We start from the raw sequence: 18,466 nt of genomic DNA on the forward strand, positions 1-18,466 counted from the left end.
ATCGGTTCCTTAGTGCCTTTTAGACATGGTTCATGCCTTCCCATGAAGTTATATTCTCTGTATCTGGACAGGCAAACATCTGCTGACTGAAGTGTTAAGACAGAATAATTATGAAGTGGCTCATCTGAAATGGGGCCAGCTCTTTAAGAGGGATGCATTAACATTGAGAGTGACTATTGGAAGGTGTCTTTAATTCCAGTACTAGGTGCATGTAAGGACGTGGCAGCTCCCACAGTGTCCTATGCGATGACTTTTGATGCTCTTGGTTCATTAACTATGAGGAAAAACTTCCTCACACCGGACTGCTCCTCAGGAGATTGGTAAATTTTGTGAACTCGGTTGACTAGATCTTGTCTGTTCATAAAATATGTAGATCATATCAAAATGAAATATAAAATACAAACAAAAGCATGTAAACACAAAACACGTGCGGACAAAGGCAGTGGTGTTAAGTAGATAATTATTAGTAATAGATCGATAAATATAATTACATAAAATAAATTAACATAAATTATTGTATAGAAAATTAATGTCGTTAATATCAACTAAATAGTATGTAGGAAGATTTTAGATAGATATTTAAGCATGTAGGTAGACATTATATAGGTAAGATATCAGAAAGATTGCTATATTTGTACATATATTTTAGATAAATGGATAGAAATAGATTTCACATATTTATTTGTCATCTTGACGCATTTTAAGGGATTTTTGGTAATTTCTGGACACTCTATTGCATGTTTACATTTTATTTTTACTTCTGCACTAACCATTTGTTATATCTTAGGCAGCAGTCTACATTTCTAAAACGTTCTTGTATTTCATAGTATTTGACCTGGATCCTCACTTTTCGAAAAACACCAAATAAATAGGCAGGGGGTGAATATGAATATTGATGAAAAAATATTTATCTGTAGGTTGTATTTATCCATTGGATGTCCCTATGAAAGAACCAACAAAATAGTGTATAAGGGATGGGAATACATTTTTGATGTATTATTTCTTTGTAGTTGATGCGATTGTATTCCCTGGATCTAGACAGTAGTGCATATATTCCATGACAGCTGCCGTGAGCTCCATAGACTGATGTGGGGGCAGTCTGTAATGTGACAGTCACATGTCAGCCCAGCAGTGCAGCTGTAGTCTGTCTGAGAGACATCAGCACTTTGCAGGAGTCTCTTGTATTTACTATTAACCTTTATTAATAGGATCTGGGAACACGACAGGAAACAGCAGACTTCTGGCAATTCACAGTTTATATTGGTTCAATGTAAATAGGGCTTCAAAAAATAAATATAGACGGCAATATGGACTGCAATCTGCAAGCCACCAGGGAGAAGAGGGGGACTCTGGGGCCAGGACTGACCTGAACCCTAATCTTAGGCACCAGCTGCATTCTCTCATGACATACATATTCTATACTATGCAATAGGTCTTCTCTATCAATACTCAGACAGAACCTGCAATGCGGTTTACACACATTTTATTGGAAAAAAAAAAATGTACATCCAATACTAAAACAATATTTCACGACTACATAAGTGCAAATATAATCTTCCCTTACAAAGCATAGTGTGAAGAGTATACAGATACTGCTATCAACTGGACACAAAAACATACAACTTGTTTTCTAGTTTCCTTCCATACTAAATGATTTATTTCCTAGTATATACATGCTGTAGGAATTAATATTTAAATGTCGGGTGTGGGCAATGACAACTCTGTTCTCTGTCTTCTCTAAGGTCTAGAATCATGGGATAATTTCTACCTTGTGGAAATTATTTCTGCATGTCATCATTTTATGACATCAGACATGATTCATGGTTAACTAACACGGAAAATATTTACAAGGACAAACGAGAAAACATTTCGTTATACAAAAAAAGAGTATTTTCATGTCATATAAAATTGAGCATTTAGTAATATAAGGAATGTATTCTGTAATCGTAGTCTCGGATTATGAGCTCATTTGCTTCTGTGCAGATATGGATTATAGTTATACCATATACCAAAATGAATTCATATTGGTAATTTGCATTTCTTAATGTAATAAATTAAATGGTAGTTATTGAATAACTCGTTGATGGACTAATTTCAGGAGCAATAAGATATAAGGAATTTTCCTTGTGTGCCTGGTTATGAAACAATCTCCTGGACACAACACTGTAAACATATGAAACTCTATTATTACCTGTTTTGGGCTGGTTATGATGCAGTTAAGTGCCTCAATATATGAACAAGTCCATGAGGAGAGGAAGGGTAAAAACTACTAGACTGTCACTGACGTCCTAAGGGTCCACCTGCCTATGGACACTCATATAGGACAGTGCAGTAGAGGGCAGAACAGCATGGTCCAGCACTAGGACCTCTGATTGTAGAGTGCAGTCTATGAGCCTGGTCCAGATGTGTCGTACAACAGGCACATTCTAGCAAGGCACATTAACAGTACAATATGAACTCTCCTTGCCCGGGTGCTTCCTTCCAGTCTACATGACACATGGCTTTATATCCTGGCAGACACTTTGATGATGATGGTGATGATAATAGGAACTACTGGCAGACGGATGGAAAGAAGAAATCCCGTTAAAATTGAGGACAAAATCCTTTCTGTCGCACACTGGGGAGGAGTGGTGTTGGTAGCGAGGCAATCCCACTGCAATACAAACACATATGGTTATGCTGTATATATCACATATATTTTTATTAAAGAGAGAGCCTTCTGACATGGCTTAGTTATATACAACTAGGTACATGAGGAGGTAAAGAGGAAGAATGACTTGAAGACGCGCAAATATTCGTGTTTGTACTTTAATGAGTGCAGCCTCATTTTTTGAAGAAGTTTGATCAACCTGGCGCGTCAAGACCATGGGGGCATGCACCTTATGTGATAAAGCTGCATGGTGCTGCTGTATATATATATACACTATATACACTGGTCTTGTCTTGACACACGGGACTTCAAAGTTATATTGATACTTTGAGATATATATATACACACACACACACACATATATATATATATATATATATATATATATATATATATATATATATATGAAAAAATGAGACTGCACACCAAGAAGAATGTGAGAAAACGGATGTGTGCTTTAGGGCTAATAAAGCACCCATCCGTTTTTTCACATTTATCTTTGAGTGCAGTCTCATTTTTTCTTTTATGTATGTATATATATATATATATATATATATATATATATATATATATATATATATATATAACTTTGAAGTCCCGCTAGTAACTTGTGAGGTGAACCTTTATAATTTACTGGAAACTATAGATATTACGTTTATACCTGTGTATAGTTTAGGAGATAAAGGGGAAGAATTACTTAAAGAAAAATGTGTAAATATATGTGTTTGTATCAATATATACATATACAGTGTACTGATAATATAAGAATTGCGCCCTGCATATACATATATATACATATACACAAATATACTTTGTACATGCTTGTGTATGTTTTCATCTAACTTTGAAGACCAACTTATAACAGTATCTTGTATATATATAAGGGTCTCACCTATATATATATATATATATATATATATATATATATATATATATATATTTATATATATATATATACACACTAATATAAATATATACATATTGCATTTAACATTAAGGAGACCCTTTCCTCCGCTTCCTATATTTCTTGGCACTCCTCAGCTTTCTCTATTACACCCCAGTGTTTCCACATTCCCCAGTTATGAGCCGGATTTAATCAGTTTCCATGGATTAACAACGTGAGAAAATATGTATTTCCAAACCTCAGTAAAGCAGCCTCTGCGGTTACAATCCGCCCTGATATTGGATGTAATACAACATGAAAGCGCGAGGCTCAAACTATTAGATTTTATGTCAATGGAGGGAGGAATGTGGCAGTAAAGTGGGGTTCACATGCTCTGGGCTCATTAACCCGCAGCAGACACCTCATTATGTGATTAATATTTAATACAGGGCCACTTGCCTGCTCCTCCAGGTGAGAGCCCCCATATAAAAGGAGCACTCACTATAACAAGCTGTCCCACTTCCTAATTGGAACTAAGAATTGGCCTAGTGCTAATGAAGTGAAAACCTCAGATTGGAGAGATACAGAGTGTAGGGGTTTGCCAAGAGTCTTATCTGATCCAACATCAAGGACCCTTATTTGTTCACATACTGTATATTATTTAATAGACGCGACAATGGCCCTTTAAGTAATATATTATAAAATTAATAATAACAAATGAACTATAATACACAAGTGTCACTGATAAGGATGACAAGTCCCAATATTCTAGAATATTAACGTAGAAAGTCTAGTCTTTTATGTAGATGGTACATTTACACTTCAAACTATAAACTTCTACATTTTTTTTTTACTTTTCCCTAATTTGGAAATTTCGTCAAGTTTTACCAAAACACTAATAATTGTAAATATATATTGTGCAAAAAATGCAATGTAGCAAACATCTTCAAAACTTTAATTATTGTAGGAATGGAAACACCAAAGGGAGTCCTGCACACCCCCTCCCCAAAAAAGGACAAAGATTTATCTACTTATGTGACACCTAGACGCATCATGTCTGGAATCAACTTCTACTCTGTCTTCCCGTTTTTATTTTTTTCGTTTTTTTTTTCATTATGTTGATAGTATTAATATTTGCAGGAGATATCGGAGCAGATTTTATGATGTAACTATACTTTTACCATATTTATGTAAGATAAAAGAGCAAGAATGGATTATAATCTTCATTATGAAGGGACTGGTTACACCCTGACAGTTTTTGGTGCATTTGTCTTTTGATTGTCAAATCAGGAGTGACCCAAAAGAGAAGATGTATCTGATCCTCCTTCATACAAGTCTTTTCTTTTTAATTCACTCCTGGTAATTTCCAAAAAAAAAAAAAACAGACAATTTCATTATTTTTTTCTAACTGCTGCGCATAATTATCTCCGACGGCTTCACAACGAAGTTGCCTGATCTATTCTGGTGGCCAATAGGCAGAGTCCTTTTCCTTTTTCCCTGCCTGTGAAAATAGTAGGTATATAGGATGTATACACAATAATATGTAGCCTGATGTACAAAAGAAAATCTCAGCAGTGTTCCCAGGAATGTGTTATGCTGTACATACGACCACTGTGTAGAAGACAATGGCAGGATAAGCCTCTGCAGATATATTATACAGCACATTTATACATGGTGTATGTAATTCTACAACATACCATAAGAAAAGTATACAGGGTATGGCATTTGCAAATCTGTTTCTGCAGTGATGGCAGAAGATCATTTTCTTGTCTAATAAAAAAGTCAAAATGTAGCTCGGTGAATCTGTAGTAGGGAGCCCACAATCTGGGATTATATAGATAATCTCCCATAAGGAGTGACTACACAGATAAAACTCTCCCGGCTCCCTATGATGATTGGCAGCTAGAACCAAAGATCTATGAAAAATGTTGAGACTTTTTTTTCTGCAGTTGTTACTTGTTGAAATTCCCATAAAATCGGACAAGAGGCCACTCTCATGTGGGTTAAGTCAGGCTCAAATCCTCTCCGGTGTGGTCCAGCCTAGACTGTCTTTGTTTAGTTAACCTCTGCCACCCGCATTTATAAGGTCTATGTGCACATTTCCCTGTACAAATCCACCATGTTCTGCTGCTTGACATCCCCTCTTTGTATTTATATAGCCAACTGTGCATATTTGTAGATAGATAGACAGACAGATAGATTAATAGAAGGATTGGATCAACATTTTGTTATTTGGTACTTTCTAAAACTGATTCTTACATTTATCAATCTAACATATGATCATATTTACACAGTTGGTTAAATATATAGGGAAATATATACACAGTTAAATAAATGGATATAGTATATAAAATACGATAGATAGATAGATAGATAGATGGCTAATGTTATGATTTTCTCTAATGCATACGGCTTCCTAACGCAGGACTACAAATTAGGTCTGATGAATGTGTGTATAGAGGTGTCCCAGGAGCCCCATTTGCATGATTTATACATGACCTGTGGACACACTTATTCACCCATCCACAACTCTTTTCACTTGAGTATCCATTTACTAATTTAAGGAATACACTGTCCTTTGATTTGATTTAGTGTTTATTTTTCTGTTAATTGGATTAAGTATAAAGTTTGTGTAAACGTGACTACATTGGAGTCAGTATCGTAGCTCTAACAGATGAATAATACAGTATAATTTAACAATATATTACAACTATCTGTATTTGCAACACAGTAATATTGGTTCATCAAGTGAAATGTGCCTGTGGGTCTGATTGCAGATTTTCTTAGGAATTGTAGTTTATATATAGAAGAACAAAGTGTTATTATTATGTTAACATTATTCCAAGCACTAACATTACTATCAATAACAGTAGTAGAGAAGTACCTGAGAGATCCTCCCGGGTGTTTTGATGGAGGTATGTTTGTTCCAAGGTGTAGGAGGACATGCCTGAGTGTATCCCTGCAGATGCTGCATTACTAGGTGGCATAGTCTGCTGTTTCAAGTAGGGAGAAGCCCCTGAAGATGTCCAGTGAGCTGCAGAAGTGGTGTAAGGAGAATGGCACTCCATGGCACTGGCCATGGCAGGAGAAGAGGGTACAGGACTGCTACTGCTGTCAGGTCCATAGTCACCACTGGAGGAGACAGGGCAGCTGGCCATATAGGTAGAACCAGGATTGGGGGACATATGTGGGACATGGTGACCTCCACTCAGGCCATCATATCCTCCTGTCATAGAGTTTGTCATCATATCTAAGTTATAGCCATTACTGTGACATGCCAGGGAAGCAGGTGGGGGCTGAAAATCAAATCCTTGGGGTAGGATAGAAGTACTGAAGCCAATGCCATTCATCATCCTATACATGGGTTTCAGAGCTTGGCATTTTCTTCGGAACCCTCTAGGTCTTCGTCTAAAAGATCCTTCTTCAAACATGAACTCGCTGGCAGGGTCGATAGTCCAGTAGTGGCCCTTGCCCGGCCTCCCCAGCCCTTTGGGCAGCTTGATGAAGCATTCGTTCAAAGACAAATTGTGGCGGACAGAATTTTTCCATCCTTGGTAAGATCCTCTGAAGAAGGGGAACCTGGCTTGTAGGAACTGGTAGATCTCACTTAGGGTAAGTCTTTTGGTGGGAGAGCTCTGAATGGCCATGACAATGAGGGCGATATAGGAATAAGGAGGCTTCTCCGGACGTCTGAGGCCAGAGTTTGACTTCTTGTTCTTGGAGGATGATGAAGATGAGGAGGTGTCCATGGCTGCGGTTGTGGGACTGCTGGTGAGGGGAGCTGAAGGATCTAGGTGCTGGCTGTGGTTCTCGGTGGTCATCTGGGCAAGCAGTCCTGCACACTGGCAGTATACTCACTGCGGTAGGTAGAAGCTGGACATGAAACTCCCTGGAGGGATCAAGTCCAAGGTTTGGAGAAGCTGAGGAAGCAGTCACTCACATCCAGGACTCACAGAACTTCTCCAAGTGCTCCTTTCCCTGAGATCAGCGACCATGTGATCCAGCTACAGAGTCCTCAAGCCGGTGGCCATCTCTGCCCCTCTCTGCTTCTGCAAACCCTATAAGAGCGACCACCTATCACTCTCCTAAATCTGTCTGGAGATTTTCTCTGCCTCAGACCCCCCTGACTCCATCCAGCAATGCAGAGCAGGGAAGGGACCACCCCCTCCATCTGGCCCCTGTCCACTCGTCATGTGGCAGCCAATCCTCTAATACACGCAATTACTCCATTTATCAACCTCGCAGAGACGTCTCAGTCAACACAGCCACACGCCATAGTGCCAGGCTCTGCCCTCCCCCAGCACATGCCAGGGAGAGGCATTGTCTACCAGGGGATCCCAGGGAGTCTGCTCCACACACATTGTATCACTTACTGCTTATCCGAGAATAGATACAGAACCATCATGATAATCTACAGAAAACCAAAACCTGCAATAGTACATGCACGCCCAACCTGATGTGTATGGAGGCTAATTAGTTTGCAATAGGTAATGCACTAGCTCTGCCTGCGCCTAAAAAATACTGATACACATGTAGTGTAGGACTTCTGCGGAGGGAAAACTTCAATGATAAAGGAAGGTGCCAGAAGACAACTAGCTGATGCTGATAAGGAGTATCTTATTGTGGAAGTGATGGTCCAGAGAGGCATCACTCCTTCATTCCTGTATGGCACAATGCTGAGGAATTAAGGGCATTGCAGCCCCCGCCAGTGACGTGACTCCAAGTGCATCCAAAGAGATTAGGTATATAAAACACTACATTAAGATATGGGTCACTAGCTGTGTCCTGTACTAGCCTCAATTAGAATCAATATGTAAAAAAAAAAATTCTCAGAGGAATTACAGAGGGAAGAATTTATCATATACATATTATATTATGATGTGAATTGACTACAGTAAACTAGTACAGTAGTAAACTAGTATCTGTGGTATAAAATGTTATTTCCCTGAGGAATTATTGAGGAACTTGTATTTATGTAAAATTTATAATGAAATAAAAGGAGCTTATTTACAAGCTACACCAAATGAGCAATTTACCACATACAATGCAAAGTTGCACTATATGTATATTATCCACTAAAATTGGTGAACGTGTATGCAATATCAATAAACCTTTGAGGGTTACTCCTCATCTTAACATTCAATGAAATGCACAAATCTTCTTTTGCTAACAGCTGATTTTGGGGATCAAATGTCTGAGATCTCACTGGAAGGGAGGTGATGTTACTAAACGCATGTCCAGAGCTGAAAGTAGTTTGATATTTGAGAAAGATAATTTGGCACCTTGAGTTATTCACCTTTTCGATATGTATTTTATACTACAGGATTCTGCTTTTGCAGCAGTGAGCACCAAAAATTGCACCAAATTATTTGTTGGAAAACTAGAAGCCCTGGAAAAGTGTCGGATTCTGACATTTGTGAGTTTAGGACAAGCTCCAATATTGTGGCGCCGACACTTCATAAATAAAGCACAACAGATGCACCAGGGAAAGAAAATGCCAGTTTTCTTGAGGAAAGTCAATTGTAAATGCCCCCCTCAAATCATTGTTTAATTTTTCATTATTCATCTATTATCCACTGTATAGTGTTCTTAGCTACTGTATAGGGTATACCAGAATAAACACATATAGATCCTTATACCTATACACATATGGATCCCTCAGTAATTCACCTTGGCAGTTACATTTCATTTATTATGTTCTCGGAAAATGCAAGCTTTTCATACGGACCGCACTAGCCAATCCATATCTGACTATAGTAGTTGTATACATATAGGCCCCTCAGTATTTCATCTTGGCAATCGCATAATTTATGCTTATTTTATTCTAGGAAAACACAGGCTTATAAAACAGACTCTACTATTTCATTCTGGTCGATTCACATTGTAGTGTAGAATTTGTTTACATATAGACCCCTCTGTTATTAATCTGGGTAATCATTTTTTACATATTGATTCTTTTTTTAGGAAATCACGTGATTCTTACACATATGGCACTAGCATACTTTATGTAATCCATATCCGATTATAGTGTTTTATAAAACGAAACAAAATAATTTGCTTATATAAAGAATATGTTTACAGTTTCAGACACCATGGGGGGTCATTTACTAAAGGCCCGATTCGCGTTTTCCCGACGTGTTACGCGAATATTTCCGATTTGCGCCGATTGTACCTGAATTGCCCCGGGATTGTGGCGCACGCGATCGGATTGTGGCGCATCGGCGCCGGCATGCGCGCGACGGAAATCGGGGGGCGTGGCCGAACGAAAACCCGACGTATTCGGAAAAACCGCCGCATTTAAAAACCGAAAAAGTGTCGCTTGGGGAGCGCTTACCTTCACTTGGTCCGAGGTGGTGAATTCCGGCGCGATGAGATGACTTTCAGCGCAGCAGCGCCACCTGGTGGACGGCGGAAGAACTACATTCATAAATCCCGGCCGGACCCGAATGCAGAGCAGAGAACGCGCCGCTGGATCGCGACTGGACCGGGTAAGTAAATGTGCCCCCATATCTCATGATTCTAACATTCTTCTCCAAAGTCAGAAACTAACATTCAAACTCTAATCCGGATCACAGTCTGCGACCAGTAGAACAATATGGAATGGATTGGTTTATTTTAAATCATACCCAGTTAGTTTGATGTTTTGAAGTTGTGCCTGTGCTCATATTATACTGGTTTTAAGGATATCTTCTATAAAAATGTTCACAATACTGTCAGGATATCCGTACTTTCGTTACAATATGATAACGGATGGTAAATAAACGGTAATACCACTGAACATGATGAACGGATGACGTTACAGCAACAGCCACTACTTTATCTATCTATCTATCTATCTATCTATCTATCTATCTATCTAGGTAATTGAAAATAGGCAGCACTCCAAGGTATTCAGTGAAAAATACTATTCCATGTTAGAGTACATTAAAGTACATAAGCAGCGACGTTTGTGCTCCAGGGAGCCTTTTTCAAGCCTGCACCCTGGTTCTGAGTGCCTGCACCCACCACTGCTATTTCTTTGATGTGCTGTTTTGGACTTTCCCTACGTATCTATCTATCTATCTATCTATCTATCTATCTATCTATCTATCTATCTATGTATCTATCATCTATCTATCGATAAACCAAGTCCACACAGTGGAAAAGACCTCAATAGAGGGGTTGCAGAGCCTCCATAGAGCCTGGCAAGACCCTTGTGTAGTAAAATTGAAGAAAGTGTAGGCAGCACTCCAAACTTCAAAAATTCCAAAGGGTAAAGTTTATTAAAACAGTGGCAACGTTTTGGTGTGAACTACCTTCATCAAGGAAAAATGGACCCATCCGGGTTTATATAGGAAATACATGGTACAACAATAGATACAAGTGGTCGTGTCTTAAAGTGTAAAGTGCATACCGTAATTTACATGATAGAATAACTTATGAAATGTGATGAATTTCTGTACACAATATTCATAACATAAATATCAGTGCAATATATATATAAATGATGTGACCTTTTATATCCTTGAGGTGTATATAGTAGTACATAAGGTGTGAATAGGTGTTTAAAATACCTCTATTGGGTCAGGACCACTGACGTCTCTGGAGTTCCAATGCGAATGCGCCAAAACTCGCGCACCGCAGTCCAGAGACACTCTCGGCACCATGTTTGTAAAGGACAACACTATACAGTGTCAAAAGTGTCCAAAAACAAACAGTGCACTCACCTTCCGACGTACCCCCTCTCCCCCCGCGCCCCGGCAGGTTCTCTTTTATACAGCGATGCTTCAGCATCGGCTCCGTGTCTCCGCGCTGCCCGTCACAGGGATCGTTACATCAGCCGCTCGCTGACATACTACTACTATGCATGCCTGCGTGCGCCAAAATCCCGGGGCAATTCAGGGGAAATCGGCGCAAATCGGAAATATTCGGGTAACACGTCGGGAAAACGCAAATCGGGCCCTTAGTAAATGACCCCCAGTTACTCACCCTATCACCGGAGTTCACAGAATGTGCATTGTCCGACTCAAATGCACTGTCCCACGATTCACTAAGATCCTGCACCCGATATAATGAATTTGAAAGTTAAATCCCGGGCTCAGTCCAAATAAGTCAGATTGTCTGATGCACACACCCTAAATTATGTTGCATGAAAGCCACAAAAAGGGTTGTGTGCTACATAATCGCAATGCACCCACTACTTAAATACCTGGGCAAGCCATTTTCCCATTAAAGATAGGGCACAGTCCGAAAAAAGTGCGTAGCAAAGCGGTGCGAAGTAAATGTGCCCCAATATAATATCCCTGTGTAAATTATAGCACAATTTGTGCACCAAAAATAAAATAATGATCATGTTACCTTTCTTTTGCATTCTCACAGATTTTTACATGCATTTTTCTTACATTTACGTCTATGGTAGAGTTTAGCTTTTATTTGACTTATACTATAATTCTAATGTGTTTATGTGTTTCACCCCTCTATCTTCTCATCTACTCTATCATGTTATCATGTTATTAATCTCTCACTATAGTCTCTCTGCCATCATCTAGCTACCTGCTTTTTTATATCCAGGGCTGATTTTAACCTTTTGCTGCCTGAGGTAAATATTTAAATGCTGCCCCCCACCATCCATGTGGCTAAATACAATGGGGAGGGGGGCGCTGGTGTAAAAGAGGAGACCGCTTGGCAGAAATATACTACCGTATTTTTCGGAATATAAGGCACACAAAAAATCCTTTGATTTTCTCAGAAATCAAAGGTGCGCCTTATAGTCCAGTGCGCCTTATATATGAACCTTACTTAGAGACAACAGCTGTCTTGAACTGTGCACAGGTCTGCCACCTGCTGGTCATTCATCCTTATAATCAGGTGCGCCTTATAGTCCAGTGCGCCTTATATATGAACCTAGACATTTTAGCAGGCATTTATTGATGGTGTGCCTTATACTCCGGTGCGCCTTATACTCCGAAAAATACTGAATTATAGCATTATGAACCTTAAAACACCAAAATGTAATACACTATTATCCACTTTATATATATTTATTTTTACAAAAAAAAACCCCAACCACTTATAGAACAATAAAACATGACAGTATATGCAGACAGTACATGAAAAGTAATGTCGGGAGGAGGCTTAAGAGGAGGATCATGTACCATCACATACGCACACAGGCAGCCAGCGTATTGATAGAACCAGATAAGTGCTAGCCATCTTAAATATTTGTCATCTAGCCTTATTATCAGTTACAGTCCCTCATTTCTCATTAGAAAACTATATTTACCAGCATTTGTATACAAATGTGGATTAATTTATACCACCTGCATATGATAAAGGCCACGCCCTCCTATCACGGTGCATACATCAAGCATCCACAAGGCGGCCACGCCACTGGGCAAAACTACGCCAGGTCCGACCTGGCATATTTTTGTGTGAAAACCTACAAACAAATGTTTGCAGGTTTAAAGAAAGAACACGGGCATGAGCCAAGAACATCCTGTGCCTGCCCATTCCTCCAGCAGCGGTCCCCCTCAGCTTTGGTTCCCATCCTATACTATTATGCGACATTGCATATAAGTACTTCATGAATGAATTCTACTGTATATAGTGCTCAGGAATGAATTATAGTGAGTACAGCATTCCCCAATTTATTATTGGGGGGGGGGGAGGTAGTCATATAAAATAAAGCACAAAATGCATTAACATTGTATATACAGTATGTAACATTACACCAAGTAGAAGGTTAGCCACCACACATGTCCCCCAGTATATAGGTAGCAACCACAGCACATGCCCCAAGGTAGAAATGAAGCCACCACAGCACATAACCTAGTAGATAGGTAGCCCCAGCACATGGCCCTCAGTAGAAAGGTAGCCGTGCACACACTGCCCCCCCCCCCACCCAGTAGATAGGTAGACCAGCACACACTGCTACCTCAGTAGATAGGTATCCCAAGTAAACTGCCCAAGTATATAGGTAGCCTAGCACACACTGCCCCCCCACTAGATAGGTAGCCCAGCACACAGTCCCCCCTCATAGATAGGTTGCTAAGCACTCTGCCCCCCCCCCTCAGGAAATACATGGCCCCAGTACACTGCCTCTCCCAGTAGGTAAGTAGCCTAAGCATACACTGCATCCCTGGTAGATAAGTAGTCCAGCACATACTGTCCCCCTCAAAAGATCAGTACACACTGCCCACCCAGTATATATGTATCCAGCACACACTGCCTAGATAGGCAGCCCCAGATTACATTGCCTCCCATTAGATAGGTAGCCCAGGACACACTGCCCTATGGTAGATAGGTATCCCAGCACAATGCCTCAAGTAGATAAGTAGCCCCTCACAGACTGCTCCTTAGTAGATAGGTAGCCCAGCACATTGCTCCCAGTAGATACATAGCCAAAGCACACTGCGTCGTTTGGTAGCCCATCACAGTGCCCCCAGTATATAAGTAACCCAGCAAACACTGGCCCCTTACTATATAGGTATCTCAACACACACTGCCCCCCTCCATTGATCCGTAGCCCCAGCACTGCCCCCTCAGTATATACGTAGCCCCAGCACACTGCCCCGACAGGTGATAGGTAGCCCCAGCACACACAGCTCCCCCAGTAGAAAGGGGGCCTAGCACACACTGTCCCCACTAGATATATATTCTAGCACACACTGCCTGGGATAGGGGCTGAGGAATGATCCAGAGCACTCCAAAACAGCAAGGTAACGTGGGTGCTAGACAGAAAGGGAAAAAAGCGCAACTATCGTGTGATAGTAAATGCAAGTGGTAGAAGAATCACTGTAAGTCAGGACTCTCACTTGGATTCTAATTGAAAGAGGGTTTTACTAGGAGAAGGATTCCAGCTGCCAATCCTCAGTAGCCACGTTCAGCGAGGTACCAGTATCCTGGAACGATGTGGAAGAAGTGTACAGCAACCCAAAGGAGATATCAGGAGGGCACTTTTTTTTACTCACACTGAGATCCGATGTTAAAATTGATTTCTTTATTGTACACAAAGATCGCAAAGCATTTCAGCTCCGGACCAGTATATAGGTAGCCTAGCACACACTGCCCCCCACTAGATAGGTAGCTCAGCACACACTGCCCCGCAATAGATTAATAATTCATCACACACTGGCCTCTCAGTAGATAGGTAGCCCAGCACACACCGTCCCCCATGTAGATATGTAGCCAAGCACCCTCCCGCTCAGGAGATATGTGGCCCCAGAACACTGCCTCCACCAGGAGTAGGTAGCTCCAGCACTCACTACACCAATTAGATAGGTAGACCAGCATACACTGCTCCCAGTAGATAAGTAGACAAGCACACACTGCCCCCCTAGTAGATAGGTAGCACAGAACACACTGCCCCCCAGTGGATATGCAGTCCAGCACACTGCACCCCAAGTAGATAAGTAGACCAGCACACACTGTCCCCCAGTAGATAAGTAGCCCAACACAATCCCCTCAGTAGATACATAGCACCAGCACACTGAATCCCTCAGTAGATAGGTAGCCAGCACACACTGCCCCCAGTAGATAAGTAGCCTAGCACACTGCTCCCAGTAGATAAATAGACCAGCACACACTGCCCCCTATTAGAAAATAGACAAGCACACACTTTCCCCCTAGTAGATAGGTAGATTTTTATCAGACATTTCCCTTAGGTTTTAAGTGCTGACATGTTTTAATCATGTCTGTGTTTTTGTATGCTTTCTAGTTACAGATGGACCTCTCTGCCCACTGTGACCTTAGATGAAGCTCTCTGGATGCTGGTAATTTACTGACCCACTATAACCCAAAACCCAAAAAAAGGGATGAAAAAAACTTTGTCTGGAATTACATTTATAAAATATACCTGTTCTGACTTACTTACAAATTGAACTTAAGAAAAAATCTACAGAACCTGGTGGGGGTCATTTACTAAGGGCCCGATTCGCGTTTTCCAGATGTGTTTTACCGAATATTTCCGATTAGCGCCGATTTTTCCTGAATTGCCCCGGGATTTTGGCGCACGTGATCGGATTGTGGCGGCATGCATGCGACGGAAATCGAGGGGCATGGCCGTAAAAAAACCCGACGGATTTGGAAAAACCGCTGCATTTTTAAAAAAAAAAGTGTCGCTCTTACCCAGGGTAGGATGGTGAACTCTTATGCAATCCGATGGTCTTCAGCGCAGCAGTGACACCTGGTGGATGTTGGAGGAACTGCCTTAGTGAATCCTGACCGGACCCGAATCCACCGCAGAGAACGCGCCGCTGGATCGCGAACTGACCGGTTAAGGAAATCTGCCCCATTGTGTACATAACCTTGGGACATGTTCATACCACTAATCATCTCTGCTCTCCTATGTTCACCATTTTGTTGTTTCTTTGTTCATATTACTATTCATGTGATCTTTTATGTTGATACTTATAGAGTAGTGTTCTTGAATAATTAACAAATAATAATTTCATTATATTACATTACTTTGCGGCATGTTTTGGGGTTTGTATCTATCCAAACTCTAAAATGAAAAGGGTTTTTTTAATCAGTATTTAATTTCTAGGCCTAAACAGGCAGAGATTCTCTTTATAAACTGAATGCAGTGTGAATATAGATCTTGTAAAAAATAATACTGTTTGAAGTTTTACAGAAATACAAGAATTCAAGCATATCATTATCATATCAGTATTATGTATGCAGCTTTCAAGGGTATTACCCTTATTAAGCTGTTTGACTACAATCTTTTATTTCATATTTATGTAGTTTTCATATTATAGTCCCTTCTGTATTTTTTTTGATAAATTCTTTATACAATAAGCACTCAGTTGTCTGCTCCAGTAAGAAGGGTAATGGGAGCACAGGCAAGATCAGACAGATGCTGGTAGTGGGAGATTCCATTATTAGGGGAACACACAGGGCAATCTGTCACAAAGACCGTGCATACCGAACAGTGTGTTGTTTGCCGGGTGCTCGGGTTCGGCATGTAGCGGATCGGGTTGACAGATTACTGGGAGGGGCTGGTGAGGAACCAGCGGTCATGGTCCACATTGGCACTAATGACAAAGTAAGAGGTAGGTGGGAGGTCCTTAAAAATGATTTCAGGGATTTAGGCCATAAGCTCAGGGCAAGGACCTCAAAGGTAGTTTTCTCCGAAATACTGCCTGTACCACGTGCCACACCAGAAAGGCAGCGGGAGATCAGGGAGGTAAATAAGTGGCTCAAAAGTTGGTGTAGGAAGGAAGGTTTTGGATTCATGGAGAACTGGGCTGACTTCTCTGTCGGCTACAGGCTCTACAGTAGGGATGGGCTGCACCTCAATGGGGAGGGTGCAGCTGTTTTGGGGGAAAAAATGGCTAGAAGGTTGGAGGAGTGTTTAAACTAGAGACCTGGGGGGGGGCAACTACACTTGTGCAGGGCAAATAGACAGTGTAGATAGAGAGCTGGGAAGAGTCATAGTCCATGGGGGAGGAAGGGGGGCTGGGATGAGATTGGGGAATAAGGACAAAAGGAATACGGACAGGGAAAACCATATAAAGTGTATGTACACAAATGCCAGAAGCCTCACAAACAAAATGGAGGAACTGGAACTCTTGATGTTGGAGCGGAAATATGATATAGTGGGTATCAGCGAGACATGGCTGGACAGTAGCTATGACTGGGCTGTTACTATAGATGGTTATAGTCTTTTTAGAAAGTATCATATAAATAAAAGAGGGGGAGGGGTTTGTTTATATGTGAATTCTTGCCTCAAGCCTGTCTTGCGAGATGACATCGGTGACGCAAATGCAAATGTGGAGTCCCTATGGGTGGAGATAAGGGGAGGGAAAAAGAATAATAAAATATTACTAGGGGTTTGTTATAAGGCTCCAAATATAATGGAGGCAGCAGAGGAAATGCTGATAAGTGAAATGCGGCTTCAAATCATGGTGAAGTACTTATCATGGGGGACTTCCCTGATAGGGTATCAAAACTACAGGTTGGGGGGAACCTGGGGAATAGTGATCATAATATCATTGATTTTGTATTACGCTTTACTAAGAACGTTAGGGAAGGGGCAACCAACACTTTAAACTTCAGGAGGGCAAACTTTCAACAAATAAGGGAAGACCTTAAAGGCATAGACTGGGATAATGTTCTCAAAGACAAAAGCCCCCCCCCCCCCCCTGTAAAAGTCCTGTGAGAAACACATACCTTATGGGAAAAAGCATAAGAGGAACAAGAAAAAGCCTATGTGGCTAACTAGTCTTGTAAGGAAAGCAATAAGCGAGAAAGATAGGGCGTTTAAGGTGCTAAAACGTGAAGGTAGCAATGAGGCATTACAGGATTATAGAGAGAAAAATAAATCCTGTAAAAAGCAGATAAAGGCCGCAAAAATAGAGACTGAGAGAAATATTGCCAGGGAGAGCAAAAATAATCCCAAATTATTTTTCAAGTATATAAATGATAAAAAACTAAAAACAGAGTGTGGGTCCCCTTAGAAATAACATGGGGGTCATGGTGGAAGGAGATGAGGAAAGGGCCAATCTACTGAATGTCGCCTTCTTAACTGTCTTTACCCAGGAAAATCCCCTGGTGGAAGACACAATGAGGAATAATGTAAATTATTTTTGGTATGTCAACAGTTTAACCCAGGAAAAGGTATGGCGCCGCCTCGCAGCCACTAAGATAGATAAATCACCGGGGCGAGATGGCATACACCCCCCGGGTTCTGCATGAACTATGTACGGTGATAGACCGTTATTTTTAATATTTGAAGATTCACTGAGGACTGGTTATGTTCCACAGGACTGGCGCATAGCAAATGTGGTACCAATATACAAAAAAGGATCAAATAGCGATCCTGGAAACTACAGACCTGTGAGTCTACGGCCGGCGCATAGAAACGCCGATGCGATCGGGTCGAGGCCCGCCCCGGTGGGTGCGACTTTGTCTGCGTTTGTGTTTGCAAGCGCAGACAAAGCGCCACGTGTGGC

At 41.0% G+C, this 18,466-nt stretch overlaps 1 protein-coding gene across 1 annotated transcript; it reads right to left on the bottom strand.

Annotated features, from left to right (window-relative positions):
- Nucleotides 1-1,142: 1,142 nt before the first annotated feature.
- FOXF2 (forkhead box F2) lies at nt 1,143-7,743 on the bottom strand. Its single transcript, XM_072152476.1, has 2 exons — nt 6,418-7,743; nt 1,143-2,653 (listed from the first exon to the last, which is right to left on the bottom strand). Exons 1-2 carry the CDS (start codon nt 7,352-7,354, stop codon nt 2,487-2,489), a joined length of 1,104 nt encoding a protein of 367 aa, XP_072008577.1. The 5' UTR covers nt 7,355-7,743; the 3' UTR covers nt 1,143-2,486.
- Nucleotides 7,744-18,466: the final 10,723 nt, after the last annotated feature.

This window comes from Engystomops pustulosus, chromosome 5, assembly GCF_040894005.1.
Source record: "Engystomops pustulosus chromosome 5, aEngPut4.maternal, whole genome shotgun sequence".
NCBI lineage: Eukaryota > Metazoa > Chordata > Amphibia > Anura > Leptodactylidae > Engystomops > Engystomops pustulosus.